This window comes from Lithobates pipiens, unplaced genomic scaffold, assembly GCF_037356315.1.
Source record: "Lithobates pipiens isolate NorthernLeopardFrog02 unplaced genomic scaffold, aLitPip1_a1.2 Scaffold_13, whole genome shotgun sequence".
NCBI classification, from domain to species: Eukaryota; Metazoa; Chordata; class Amphibia; order Anura; family Ranidae; genus Lithobates; species Lithobates pipiens.
Window position 1 is genome coordinate 489,881,267 of NW_027507718.1, and position 14,008 is coordinate 489,895,274.

Consider the following 14,008-nt stretch of genomic DNA (forward strand, 5'->3'; position numbering starts at 1 on the left):
TGTGTGATGTATAGCACAGTATAGGAGGGTGTGTGATGTACAGCACAGTATTAGGAAGGTGTGTGATGTATAGCACAGTATGGGAGGGTGTGTGATGTATAGCACAGTATTAGGAAGGTGTGTGATGTATAGCACAGTATGGGAGGGTGTGTGATGTATAGCACAGTATGGGAGGGTGTGTGATGTATAGCACAGTATGGGAGGGTGTGTGATGTATAGCACAGTATGGGAGGGTGTGTGATGTATAGCACAGTATGGGAGGGTGTGTGATGTACAGCACAGTATGGGAGGGTGTGTGATGTATAGCACAGTATGGGAGGGTGTGTGATGTATAGCACAGTATGGGAGGGTGTGTGATGTACAGCACAGTATGGGAAGGTGTGTGATGTATAGCACAGTATAGGAGGGTGTGTGATGTACAGCACAGTATTAGGAAGGTGTGTGATGTATAGCACAGTATGGGAGGGTGTGTGATGTATAGCACAGTATTAGGAAGGTGTGTGATGTATAGCACAGTATAGGAGGGTGTGTGATGTACAGCACAGTATTAGGAAGGTGTGTGATGTATAGCACAGTATGGGAGGGTGTGTGATGTATAGCACAGTATTAGGAGGGTGTGTGATGTATAGCACAGTATGGGAGGGTGTGTGATGTATAGCACAGTATGGGAGGGTGTGTGATGTATAGCACAGTATGGGAGGGTGTGTGATGTATAGCACAGTATTAGGAAGGTGTGTGATGTATAGCACAGTATAGGAGGGTGTGTGATGTACAGCACAGTATTAGGAAGGTGTGTGATGTATAGCACAGTATGGGAGGGTGTGTGATGTATAGCACAGTATTAGGAGGGTGTGTGATGTATAGCACAGTATGGGAGGGTGTGTGATGTATAGCACAGTATGGGAGGGTGTGTGATGTATAGCACAGCATCAGGGTGCACAGGCTCTCTCTTTTCCCTGGTAACAATGAGGATCTCAGTGAATGATTCCAGAAATAGCCGCTCAGCTCCCAGCAGGGTCTACACTGACATCCTCTCCCGTTTCCATGGAAACCGCGCTGCCCCCACCCACCCCCGTACCCGCGCTGATTGGGCGGAGCTCTCTTCACTCACTCGCAGCCCGGGACGTGATTGGCCAGGCTGTCCTTCCCCCTTCCATGGCTGGCGCAGGCGCGGTAGGAGTGTGAGGGGGTAGCTGGTGACGGTGTCATGGCGCAGAACGGCCCGCGGGCTCCCGGAGAGGAGGAGGGGGCGGATGGCGGAGGACGGGAGCCCGCTACACGGCGGAGGATCAGCTCGTCGGAGGCGCCGCCGGGAGCGGCCCGGGGGAGGAGACAGCGGCACGACTCGCTGAGGAAAAACAGGCCGCGTGAGTGACAGCTGAGAAGGGGGCGGGGCTACAGGGTGAGCCTGAGGGGAACTACAAGTGCCAGCATGCCGGAGAATAGCAGTCCGAGCATTGTCCTTAGGATTCCGAGATGGGCCCAGCGTGGCCTGTGCCCGGAGGACTGCAAGTCCCAGCTGTATGGGATAATCCCAGTCTAGGCAGGCAGTGTAGTACCGCTAAGGAACCACATCTCCCAGCATGGCCTGCGGCTGAAGATCCTCGGGAGGCCTCGTGTGTTATTGGGGAGATTTGTGACCGATTTATTCCGGGCCCAGCATGTCTTGTATGGGAACCAGAGTGACAGGAGCCGGATGATGAGGATGTAGTCCTGTGATTGGATGGATGATGAGGATGTGGTTCTGTGATTGGGTCGGATGATGAGGATGCGGTCCCGTGATTGGGTCGGGATGATGAGGATGCGGTCCCGTGATTGGGTCGGATGATGAGGATGCGGTCCCGTGATTGGGTCGGATGATGAGGATGCGGTCCCGTGATTGGGTCGGATGATGAGGATGCGGTCCCGTGATTGGGTCGGATGATGAGGATGCGGTCCCGTGATTGGGTCGGATGATGAGGATGCGGTCCCGTGATTGGGTCGGATGATGAGGATGCGGTCCCGTGATTGGGTCGGATGATGAGGATGCGGTCCTGTGATTGGGTCGGATGATGAGGATGCGGTCCTGTGATTGGGTCGGATGATGAGGATGCGGTCCCGTGATTGGGTCGGATGATGAGGATGCGGTCCCGTGATTGGTCTGGATGCTGAGGATGCGGACCGGTGATTGGCCTGGATGCTGAGGATGCGGTCTGGTGATTGGCCTGGATGCTGAGGATGCGGTCCGGTGATTGGCCTGGTTAATGAGGATACGGCTCGGTGATTGGGCCCTGATGCTGTCCGGTGATTGGGCCCGGATGCTGAGGATGCTGTCCGGTGATTGGGCCCGGATGCTGAGGATGCTGTCCGGTGATTGGGCCCGGATGCTGAGGATGCGGTCCGGTGATTGGGCCCGGATGCTGAGGATGCGGTCCGGTGATTGGGCCCGGATGCTGAGGATGCGGTCCGGTGATTGGGCCCGGATGCTGAGGATGCGGTCCGGTGATTGGGCCCGGATGCTGAGGATGCGGTCCGGTGATTGGGCCCGGATGCTGAGGATGCGGTCCGGTGATTGGGCCCGGATGCTGAGGATGCGGTCCGGTGATTGGGCCCGGATGCTGAGGATGCGGTCCGGGGATTGGGCCCGGATGCTGAGGATGCGGTCCGGTGATTGGGCCCGGATGCTGAGGATGCGGTCCGGTGATTGGGCCCGGATGCTGAGGATGCGGTCCGGTGATTGGGCCCGGATGCTGAGGATGCGGTCCGGTGATTGGGCACGGATGCTGAGGATGCGGTCCGGTGATTGGGCTGGATGATGAGGATGTAGTCTTGCGATGGATAGCATGCTGCGGATGCGGTCTTGTGATTGGCCAGCCGCTGCGGATGCGGTCCTGTGATTGGGGTGAGAGGGGGTAGAAGCTGGAAGTCATGGAAGATGTCACCACCCTGTGCCCAATCTTGGAGACCTGAGGATGAGAAATGACACATCTTAAAATGCCCCCAATTAAATGACATACATCTTAGGAACTAAAGGTCCCAGCATTCTATGGGGACACGGCTCTGACTGCTGAGTGACTGTAAACCCAATAAGTTCCAACTAGAAGCCTTCCCTGAAAGGTCTGCCACCAGCCCTCTGCAAGGCATGCTGGGTCTTGTTTTCCTGTCCACCCCGAGCCATACATGATCTATGGGTGTGATGGGATGGCTTTGTAGTTTCCTCTGCTATGAAGGGGAGGAGTGGGGTGGTGGGGTCTGTCCTGTAGTAGTAATGACAGCTTGTGGCTCTAGGTGAACACTACAGAGTCAGGAGGAGGATCACATGTCTGTGTATGGACTGCTATGGAGGCAGCTGTGCTGTATATAGGAAGAGGCCGGGAGGAGAATGCGGAGATGATGGGGCTGATTTAATAAACACAAGCGCTGTCATTGTGTAAAGGGATTTAAGATGGAGCTTAGTGATGTGGTAAAAAAAATCATACTCCAATCGTGTGCAAGTGGAAAAAATAAATGTGTATATAGTGACAGTGCTGTGATGTATGTACGTTTTATTGTTTGCTTGCTCATGATTGGACCTCATTCACTAAGCTGAGGGACAATTCTCTTGCAAAATGATCAGCTTATTTAGTACATGAACCCCCCATATCCTGTGATGTAGAGGAGGAGGGGTTTGAACGATTTTCTATACAGACCGATAGGGATGATGGTTATAGGGAGGAGGAAGGGATGGAATTGTGTATACAGACTGCTATATTTATCTATAGGGGTGGGGGAAGGGCATAATAAGTCTGTGTACAGACTATGGAGACAGTGGTCATCTATAGGGAAGGGGCAGGAAGGATATGAGGATTGTATATACAGAAGGTTATTGGTCATAAACAGTGAAAGAGGAGGAAGGGTCTGATAGACTGCTATGGGGTGGGAGTGTATGATTCTACTGTATATACAGTGTCATGGGCATCTATGGAGGGGGAGGGGAAGGTTTTATAATGGTATTGAATATACAGATTGCTCATGTCCTGTATAGCGAGGGGGCAATAGTATTGTATATACAGAATGCTATGGGGGGGGTGTGATATTATTGTGTGTATAGAAAATGCTTTGGGGGGGGGGCGGGGATGTATATTATTGTAAATACAGATTGCTATGCTCATCTATGGGGGGGGAGAGGATTGTATTGTATATACAGAATGCTTAAAGGGGGGGGGGGGGGTACTAATTTTGTAGGTGCAGATTGCTATGGTCATCTATAGGGAGGGGGGAGGAGGGGTATCATTGTATTATGTATACAGACAGCTGTTGTCCTCTGTAGGGAGGAAGGGTATGAAAAGGTTTTATATTTGGACTATGATGGTTATCGGTTCAGAGGGAGGAGGAGGAGGAGGAGGAGGAGGAAGGGTATGATGGGATTGTATATAATGGAAGCAATGGTCATCTATAGTGTGAGAATAGAGGGGGGGGGGTATAATGGGAAATGTGATCTCAGTGTAGAGTGATAAGAGGTCGGGGATTGGAGCGTAGAAGAGGAGGGGGTGTAACAGAACAGTGACTGCACAGGGATATTATGGGGGGGGGTGACTGCACAGGGATATTATGGGGGGGGGGGTGACTGCACAGGGATATTATGGGGGGGGGTGACTGCACAGGGATATTATGGGGGGGGTGACTGCACAGGGATATTATGGGGGGGGGGGGGTGACTGTACAGGGATATTATGGGGGGGGGGGTGACTGCACAGGGATATTATGGGGGGGGTGACTGCACAGGGATATTATGGGGGGGGGGGTGACTGTACAGGGATATTATGGGGTGGTGACTGTACAGGGATATTATGGGGGGGGGTGACTGTATGGGGACATGGGGGGGGGTGACTGTATGGGGAGGGTGATTGTACAGGACATGGGGAGGGGGGTGACTGTATGGGGGGGTGACTGCATGGGGACATGGGGAGGGTGATTGTACAGGGACATGGGGGGGGGGGGAGATAGACTTACAGGGTCATGGGTGGGGGATGACTGTATGGGGACATGGGGAGGGGGGGTGACTGTATGGGGACATGGGGAGGGTGATTGTACAGGGACATGGGGGGGGGGGATGACTGTATGGGGACATGGGGAGGGGGGTGACTGTATGGGGACACGGGGAGGGTGATTGTACAGGGACATGGGGGGGGGGGGTGACTGTATGGGGACATGGGGAGGGTGATTGTACAGGGTCATGGGGGGGGGGGATGACTGTATGGGGATATTATGGGTGGGGGGGTTGTAGTGGTCTGTGTTTCTAGGAAGGGTTGATGGTGTGACTGGAGGGTATACAGAGCTATAGAGAGAGAGGGGGCAGGGAATAGGTTCTCTATAGGAGGAGAGGGGGTTGTGGTGTTAATAAAAATGTATTTTAGAGAGAGGATAGCTGTGATTAGAACACATGATTACACAGGGTAGAGAGAAAAGTGTAGACAATGTTTGTGGTGAGAATAGGGTAGGATATGGTGGGGGGGGGGGGGGGTTGTTATCACTGTTGGGGTTCCTATATGGTGCGGGGGGTGTACATTTCCTGAGCCCTATTGGCTGTACAATTTCTAGGGGCAGTGCATGTCTTTGCAGCATCACAAATAGCGAGTCGTCTGGCCCACAAGATCTGCCTTTGCTGTGACGGATGACGGCTGTTTTTTTGACAGGTTCTCTTTAGGGCCAGTTCACATCACATGCAGTTCACTGCACTTTTTTCTGCACTAAAGATGCATGTACAGTGTTTTCCATGTATTCCAATGGTTCTAGTTCACACCATGCAGTCAGTTTCCAGTGCAGAAATTGACCAGAAACTGACTGCATGGTGTGAACTAGAGCCATTGGAATACATGGAAAACACTGTGCATGTATTTTTAGTGCAGAAAAAAAGTGCAGTGAACTGCATGTGATGTGAACTGGTCATTACAAAGGGTGTGACAGAGGGATGTGTTTCTAGTGTTTGAAGAAGGGATGTACAATGCATCCGGAAAGTATTCACATCACTTCACTTTTTCTACATTTTGTTATGTTCCAGCCAATACCCCGTAATGACAACATGAAAGAAGTTTGCTTGAAATATTTGCAAATTTATTAAAAATAAAAAACAGGAAAAAAAGTCCCATGTACATCAGTATTCACAGCCTTTGTTCAGCACTTTGTAGAAGCTCCTTTGGTACCAATTACAGCCTCAGTCTTTCTGAGTATGATGGCACAAGATTGGCACATCTATTTTTGGGCAGTTTCTTCAATTCTTCTTTGCAGGATCTCTCGCGCTCCATCAGGTTGGATGGGAAGTGTCGGTGCACAGCCATATTCAGATCTCCCCAGAGATGTTCAATCAAATTCAAGTCTGGACTCTGGCTTTGCTACTCAAGGACATTCACAGAATTGTGTAAAGAAACAAAGAGTTTATTATAAACAAAATGAGTATATACAAAAAGATACTACATATTCATACATATGAATATAAAATGTTGAACACTTGGTAGATTGATGTATGGTGTTATCCACACAAGGGATACTGGAGTGCTTGACTAACGAGGGTTTTCCTCTTCAGAAGAGCGTAATGCCCCGTACACACGATAGGATTTTCCGACAACAAAACCGTGGATTTTTTTCCGAAGGATGTTGGCCCAAACTTATCTTGCATACACGCGGTCACACAAATGTTGGAAATCCTGAACGTCAAGAACGTGGTGACGTACAAGATGTACGACAAGCTGAGAAAAATGAAGTTCAATAGCTAGTCCGGCTCTTCTGCTTGATTTCGAGCATGCGTGGAATTTTGTGCGTCGGACTTGTGTACACACAATCGGAATTTCCGACAAGAAGTTTTGTTGTCGGAAAATTTGAGAGCCTGCTCTCAAACATTTGTTGGTGGAAATTCCGACAACAAATGTTCTATGAAGCATACACAGACTTTCCGACAACGAGCTCACATCCAACATTTGTTGTTGGAAAATCCTATGGTTTGTACCAGGGCATTAGAGAGCCAAATCTAGTCTGTGTTTTTAAAATGTATAAAAGCAGACAGTGGAGATTGGATGGGTAGTATAACAGTACATAGGGGGTATCATTTTGTGGACAGATTCTCTTTTGCTTTAGGGGTTATCTTTCCACATCACAGCACTGTAGGAATGGTGTACTGTATACATATAGGGTCGTTTGGTGGTGGTCTTGGAACCCCGGTGGTTGGTTCCGGTATTAAAGCCAAGGATCTAGGGTATCCACGTTGTTTCTTGGCTATGCCAAGCGATTCACCTGCCCTGTGGCTGTATATTGTCTCCTACTAAGCTACAGCCGTATTATGCTTCTGGATGCTTGGTAGAGTAGAGGTTTGGGACCCTAGTACAGGAAGTGCTCCTGTAGTCACAGAGTTGTCCCGTAGCATCTCCTTTTGTTATTCCTGCTTAGGGTCATTGTCCTGTTGAAAGATGAACCTTTGTCTCAGCCTGAGGTCCAGAGCGCTCTGGAGAAGTTTTTCATCAAGGATGTCTCTGTATATTGCGGCCTTCATCTTTTCCTCGATCCTGACTAGTCTCTCAGTTGCTGCCACTGAAAAACATGCCCACAGCATGATGCTGCCACCACCATGCTTCACTATAGGGATGGTATTGGCCAGGGGATGAGCGGTGCCTGGTTTCCTCCAGACATGATGCTTGCCATTCAGGCCAAAGAATTCTGTCTGATTCATCAGACCAGAGAATTTTGTTTCTCTTGATCTGAGAATCCTTCAGGTGCCTTTTTTTTTTTTTAATTTTTTTTTTTTTTTCCAAACTCCAAGCGGGCTGTCCTGTGCCCTTTACTTGAGAGTGGCTTCTGTCTGGCCACTCTACTAAACAGGCCTGATTTGTGGAGTGCTGCAGAGATGGTTGTTCTTCTGGAAGATTCTCATCTCTCTACAGAGAAATGTTGGAGCTCTGTCAGAGTGTTTGTCTGGTTCTTGGTCACCTCCCTGGCTAAGGCTCTTCTCTTCTGATCGTTTAGTTTGGCTGGACGGCCCACTCTAGGAAGAGATCTGGTGGTTCCAAACCTCTTCCATTTACAGATGTTGGAGGCCACTGTGCTCATTGGGACCTTTTTGATGCTGCAGATATTTTTCTGTACTCTTCCCAATATCTGTGTCTCCATACAATCCTGTCTCGGAGTTCTACAGACAATCTCTCAAGCCCCATACACACTATGAAATTTTCTGCAGATTTTTGTCTTCAGATTTACCAAAACCATGTAGTGCAAGGGCCTGCCTGATTGCATACAAATTGAAACTCCTAACGTTTGACCTCATATTATATGGTTTTGGTAAATCTGAAGGAAAAAATCAGCAGAAAATCTGATTGTGTGTATGGGGCTTTAGACTTCATGGCTTGGTTTGTGCTCTGACATGCACTGTTAACTAGGGAACCTTTTATATAGACAAGTGTGTGCCTTTCCAAATCATGTCCAATCAACTGAATTTGCCAGAGGTGGACTCCAATCAAGTTGTAGAAACATCTCAAGGATGATTAATGGAAAGGAGCTGAACTTGAGCTCAATTTTGAGTGTCATGGCAAAGGCTGTGAATCCTTATGTACATGGGATTTGTTTTTTTTTATTTTTAATAAATTTACAAAGATTTCAAACAAACTTCTTTCACAATGTCATTATGGGGTGTTGTTTGTGGAATTTTGAGGAAGATAATGAATGTAATCAATTTTGGAACAAGGCTGTAAGATAACTAAATGTGGAAAAAGTGAAGCTCTGTGAATACTTTGCGTATGCACTGTAGATCTGTATGGAAGACAATGGTTCCTTTTATTAATATGGAGAGCTGAGTTCTTGCAATTCTGTCTGTATGCTTTAACCTTGGGCTCCTCCTGCTTATCAAACCCCAGAGTTGCTGTGTCAGTGCAGACATGCCGTCCTATCTTCATGGCTTCCCTCCAAGTACCCTGAGGTTCCAGCAATGTTCCACACTCCATCTGTTGTTTTCTGCCAAGGTCCTGCTTGGATGATCCATGTAAAATAAATATAATTGGATGGTTAGATTGTCTGTCTGTTTTTTCTTAAAGAGATACCAACAGCTTGTGCATGCAGGGCAAAGTGCCGACGCCTTTGCAAAGGGTGCCCCACAAACCCCTTGTAGTCATCTTATTTGTGCTCCCTCGCTACTCCTTCCCGCCTCTTCAGCTGGCACTTCCTATCTATGGGGGAGCAGGTGCTGCTGCAATGTCTGGTCCTAGCAGCCAATCGCTTGGCCTGTGTAATGTCATATGACAAAGGGAAGTGACATCACCGTTTCCCGGGGTCACTGCTGATTTCAATGCTTTGGAATAACAAGCAAGTGCAGGCAAGGTGAATATAAGGGCATTGAGGGATGACTTGTGTAGAGCTATTGGTACTTTGCCCTTCACATACCGGAGGATGGTGCCATAAACCTGTACCTATCTCAGCCTGGCCCCACCATCTCTCACTGAAGGATCACTATAGACTTCATATAGTGATGTGGGGTTAGAACCACTGTCAGGTGTTTATTGCTTACTGCACCTACTTTGGGGAGATTCATTCTCTTTAGTTGTATTGATTACCAATATCACTGGGACTGATAGATGGGCAAATGTCATCAGGACAGGAAAAAGTGAAATCTTCCAATGAAGACTTGTACTTATGACAGCTTTCTAACAGGGAAGTTCCCTCACATTGGGAGGACATCCCCTTACTCGTGGCTTGCACTCCCCTCATCCATTCATAAAAAACCTTGTATTCTTTACACTGAGGAGGTAGGGGGATCTCGGGTTAGCTGCGCCTATTTCTTCCCCCTATAACAGAACACCTTGTATGTACTGAAAACAATTCAAGGCTTTTTATAAACAGATGAGAGTGACCGACTCAATCCCTTGCTGTACACTACTCGCAGCTGTCCGTTCCACCGGAACAAGAGTGCTGACAGTAATATCCGGCACGAGTTATACTAGTATATTTAGCATTCCCAGCCACCATCCTGATGTAGTTTATAAAGCATTATAGATCACTTCTCTGGACCCAGCAAAATTGAAAGTATTTTTCTTCACCTTATGCATTCAGTGACAACTAGTCAATGTGTTGGGTTGTGGAGGCAAATAAACACCATGCTACTAGTATTTCGTTTTAAATGGGTTACATAGTTAGTAAGATTGAATAAAGACACCAGTTCATCCTGAGTGTCTACAATTCTCCCTATCCCTGTACATTGTACACTCACATTGGTCCCTACCCTCAAGGAGCCCACAGTCTAAGGCCCCCATTCATATACTAGGGCCAATTTTGGACAGAATCCAATTAGCCTACCTGCATGTCTTTGGAGTGTGGGAGAAAACCAGAGTACCCGGAGGATACCCACGCAGGCACAGGGAGAACATGCAAACTCCAGACAGGTAGTGTCGTGGTTGGGATTCGAACCAGTGACCCTTCTTACTGCTAGGCGAGAGTGCTAACCACTACACCACTGTGTCGGGTTGTAAAGGTATGTGTTTTTTCAACTTAACGCATCCTATTCATTAAAGTGCAGGGCCATCCTAAAAAAAGAAAAAATTACATTAATGCCCTGTACACACAGTCAGACTTTGACGGAAAATGTGCGATCGGATCTTGTCGGAAAATCCGATCGTGTGTGGGCTCCATCTGACTTTTTCCATTGGAATTTCCAACACACAAAGTTTGTGCAGGATCTAAAATTTTCCAACAGCAAAATCCGATTGTCTAAATTCCGATCGTGTGTAGACAATTCCGACAGACAAAGTGCCACACATGCTTAGAATAAATTACGAGACGAAAGCTATTGGCTACTGCCCTCTTTATAGTCCCGTTGTACGTGATGTACGTCACCACGTTTTGAATGATCGGATTTTCTGACAACTTTGTGCGTCCATGTGTATGCAAGACAAGTTTGGGCCACAATCAGTCAGAAAAAAATCAGACGGATTTGTCGCCGGAATGTCCAACCGTGTGTACAGGGCATTACATTCACAAAAAAATTATATAAAAAAAAAAAAAAGTAAAAAAAATTTCTTTTTACTTACCAGAAGCCCCTGTTGCTAGGCAGTCTTCCTAATCTGCCTCTTCCTATTCCACGCCACTTCCTCCTCTTCAGCGAGCTGCCCCGTTGTCTTTTGGGACATGTGTGTGTCCCAGAAAACAAGGGGGCCATTTGTAAAACGCCGCACGACTCGTGCATGCACAGTAGGAAACGGGCAATGAACCTGCAAGGCTCCACTGCCTGTTTTCTCTTCGTTAAGATGGCGGTGCCGGCACCCGATCCGATGGACGGATCGGCCTCGGGCAGCCGACATCACGGGCTCGCTGGACAGGTAAGTGTCCTTATTAAAAGTCAGCAGCTACAGTGTTTGTAGCTGTTGATTTAAAAAAAAAAATAAAATAATTGCGGCTGGAACACCGCTTTTCAGGTGGAAAAAACACCTGGCAGTCACTTTAACTTTCTGCTGACCACTCAGTAAATATACTGGTGAGCGGGCGGCAGGTACATGCACCATCACATACATGTACATGACGGCCTTCTTCCAGGTTTGGGGCATGCATGTGCGTGGCCCCTTGCCGACCCATAGCATGTGACCACAGATTTCAGACACAATCATTGGCTGGTTGTCTGTGTCCAATCACACACAGAGTTCTTTGTTTACAACCACACAGACCTGTACACGGGAACAGCTATCGGGCTGTTTTTTCCGCTTGCAAAAGCTGTTAGTAAAAGCGGCACACATTACACATAGGCACACGGTTAACCCCATGATTGCCCTAGATGTTAACCCCTTCCCAGACAGTGTCATTGGTACAGTCGATGTAGAGTATTATCACTGGAGATGTCAGTGGCACTTAGTCCGTTCTCACCCAGCGTCAGTTAGTGTCATATTGTATTTAGTGTTAAAGACAAAGACAGGTATCCTGTCCCCCCCTCTCTCCAAAAGGTGCCAATTATATCACTGGAGGGGGAGAGGAGACAAATGAGCGGAAGTTCCAATTTTGGGTGGAACTCCGCTTTAACCTCTAAATATACCATTGAAAGCATTTTGTTTATATATGTTAGATGAGAGAAATGTTTGTCCTGCCAGAAATCCAGCATGCTGTGTATTCTTTCACAAAATCGGATCCCTACTCCCAGTTCTTCCATTGTAGCTCAGAAAGAGACAACTTGGCAGATCTTTTTTAGCCCAGCAGAAGTAGTGTGCTGTCCGCCCGCAACAGGAAAATAGCAACTGAGGGCTTTTCTGCCTGAATCAAAAATAAATAAATAAATAAAGCATATATATATATATATATATATATATATATATATATATATATATATCTCATTTTAATGTAATTGTTCCTTGACCTACACTTTTGAATTGTATTTTGGAATTCAACTTTAAAGTAGCTTTCTGAGGGTGTTTCTTACTTTGTGCGGGTTTCACTTATATTTGCAAATGGGACCTCTGTTTTCCATTCATCTGGGAAATGTATTGTGACCATAGATAATCAGGTCTCCAACCCATTTGTACTTCTTATGTGCCGGTTTCAAACTGAAAAACAGGTTGGCATTATTTCTGTTTACATGGATTTGTTCCCAGATCAGTAAAATATTTCTTAGAGAGACCTTGTGGGCTCTATAACGTGTGTGTCTTTTGTCCTAGCCTTTCCTTGGTTTGGCTTGGATATTGGTGGGACGCTGGTCAAACTTGTCTATTTTGAACCCAGAGACATCACGACCGAAGAAGAACAGGAGGAAGTGGAAAGCCTGAAGAGCATCCGAAAATACCTGACGTCCAATGTGGCCTATGGACAGACCGGCATTCGAGATGTCCACTTAGAGCTAAAGGATCTGACCATGTGTGGCAGAAAGGGGAGCCTGCACTTCATCCGATTTCCCACTCACGATATGTCCGTCTTCATTCAGATGGCACGGGATAAGCAGTTCTCCAGTTTACACACCTCGTTGTGCGCCACTGGGGGCGGAGCATATAAGTTTGAAGAGGAATTCCTGACTGTAAGTATTCAGGAAAGCATATACTATTACACTTTTTCTAGCTAAGACCGCTTTCACACTGAGGACGTTTTGCAGGTGTTATAGCGTTAAAAATAGCGCCTGCAATCCGCCCTCAAACAACTGTTGTTTCCAGTGTGAAAGCCCTCAACTTTTCCTGACGTCCTGCCAGCGCACCGCCAGAGCGGTCTAATATCTTGTTATCTGTATCTTTTCATTAGAAATGTGCATTTTGCTATATATACTGTATTTTCCGGCGTATAAGACGACCTTTTACATGTAAAAAAATTGGCCAAAAAGCAGGGGTCATCTTATACGCCGGGTCATCCCCTCGGATGGCTGCTTGGTGTTCGATAATACTGTATGTAGCTTCAGCTACATACAGTATATACCGCTGAGCCAATCCTGCTGAGCGATGTATTCAAATGAATACAAAGCCTGCTCGGATTGGAGTAATGACCTCTGCCAATCCGAGCAGGCTACTCTGTAGCCTGCTCGGATTGGCTTGGAGAGTCAGAGAGGCGCGGGCTGATGATGTTACAGCCTCTGCCAATCCAAGCAGGCTTTGTATTCATTAATAGAATACATCTCTCGCCGTGATTGGCTCCAGCAAATGCAGGAAGAAGGAAGAAATATGAAGCCTCGGAAGCGTCGAAAGCCGGGTCGTCTTATACGGTAAGTACAGTTTTAAAAGCGTTTTTGTCCCGTAAGATTAGGGGGTCGTCTTATATGCCGGGTCGCCTTATACACCGGCAAATACGGTGTGTGTGTGTATATATAATATATATATATACACACACACACCCCCCTGAAGAAGGAGACGTTAGGTGATCCAAAACGCGTAGGGTAACAAACTCTATAGCAGTGATGGCGAACCTTGGCACCCCAGATGTTTTGGAACTACATTTCTCATGATGCTCTACTACACTGCAGTGTAGTTGAGCATCATGGGAAATGCAGTTCCAAAACATCTGGGGTGCCAAGGTTCGCCATCACTGCTCTATAGTGTATTGCACTTTGTATCAGTAATGCC

At 47.4% G+C, this 14,008-nt stretch overlaps 1 protein-coding gene across 2 annotated transcripts in view; it reads left to right on the top strand.

Moving 5' to 3' along the window:
• Positions 1-1,163: 1,163 nt before the first annotated feature.
• Positions 1,164-14,008, top strand: part of PANK2 (pantothenate kinase 2) — a 35,505-nt gene continuing 22,660 nt past the window's right edge. The window contains exons 1-2 of one of the 2 annotated variants that reach the window (XM_077478006.1): positions 1,164-1,367; positions 12,626-12,978. In XM_077478006.1, coding sequence (XP_077334132.1) covers positions 1,208-1,367; positions 12,626-12,978 — 513 coding nt within the window. In that variant the 5' untranslated portion in view covers positions 1,164-1,207. The remainder of the gene's footprint in view (positions 1,368-12,625; positions 12,979-14,008) is intronic. The other variant, XM_077478007.1, reaches the window with a different exon arrangement.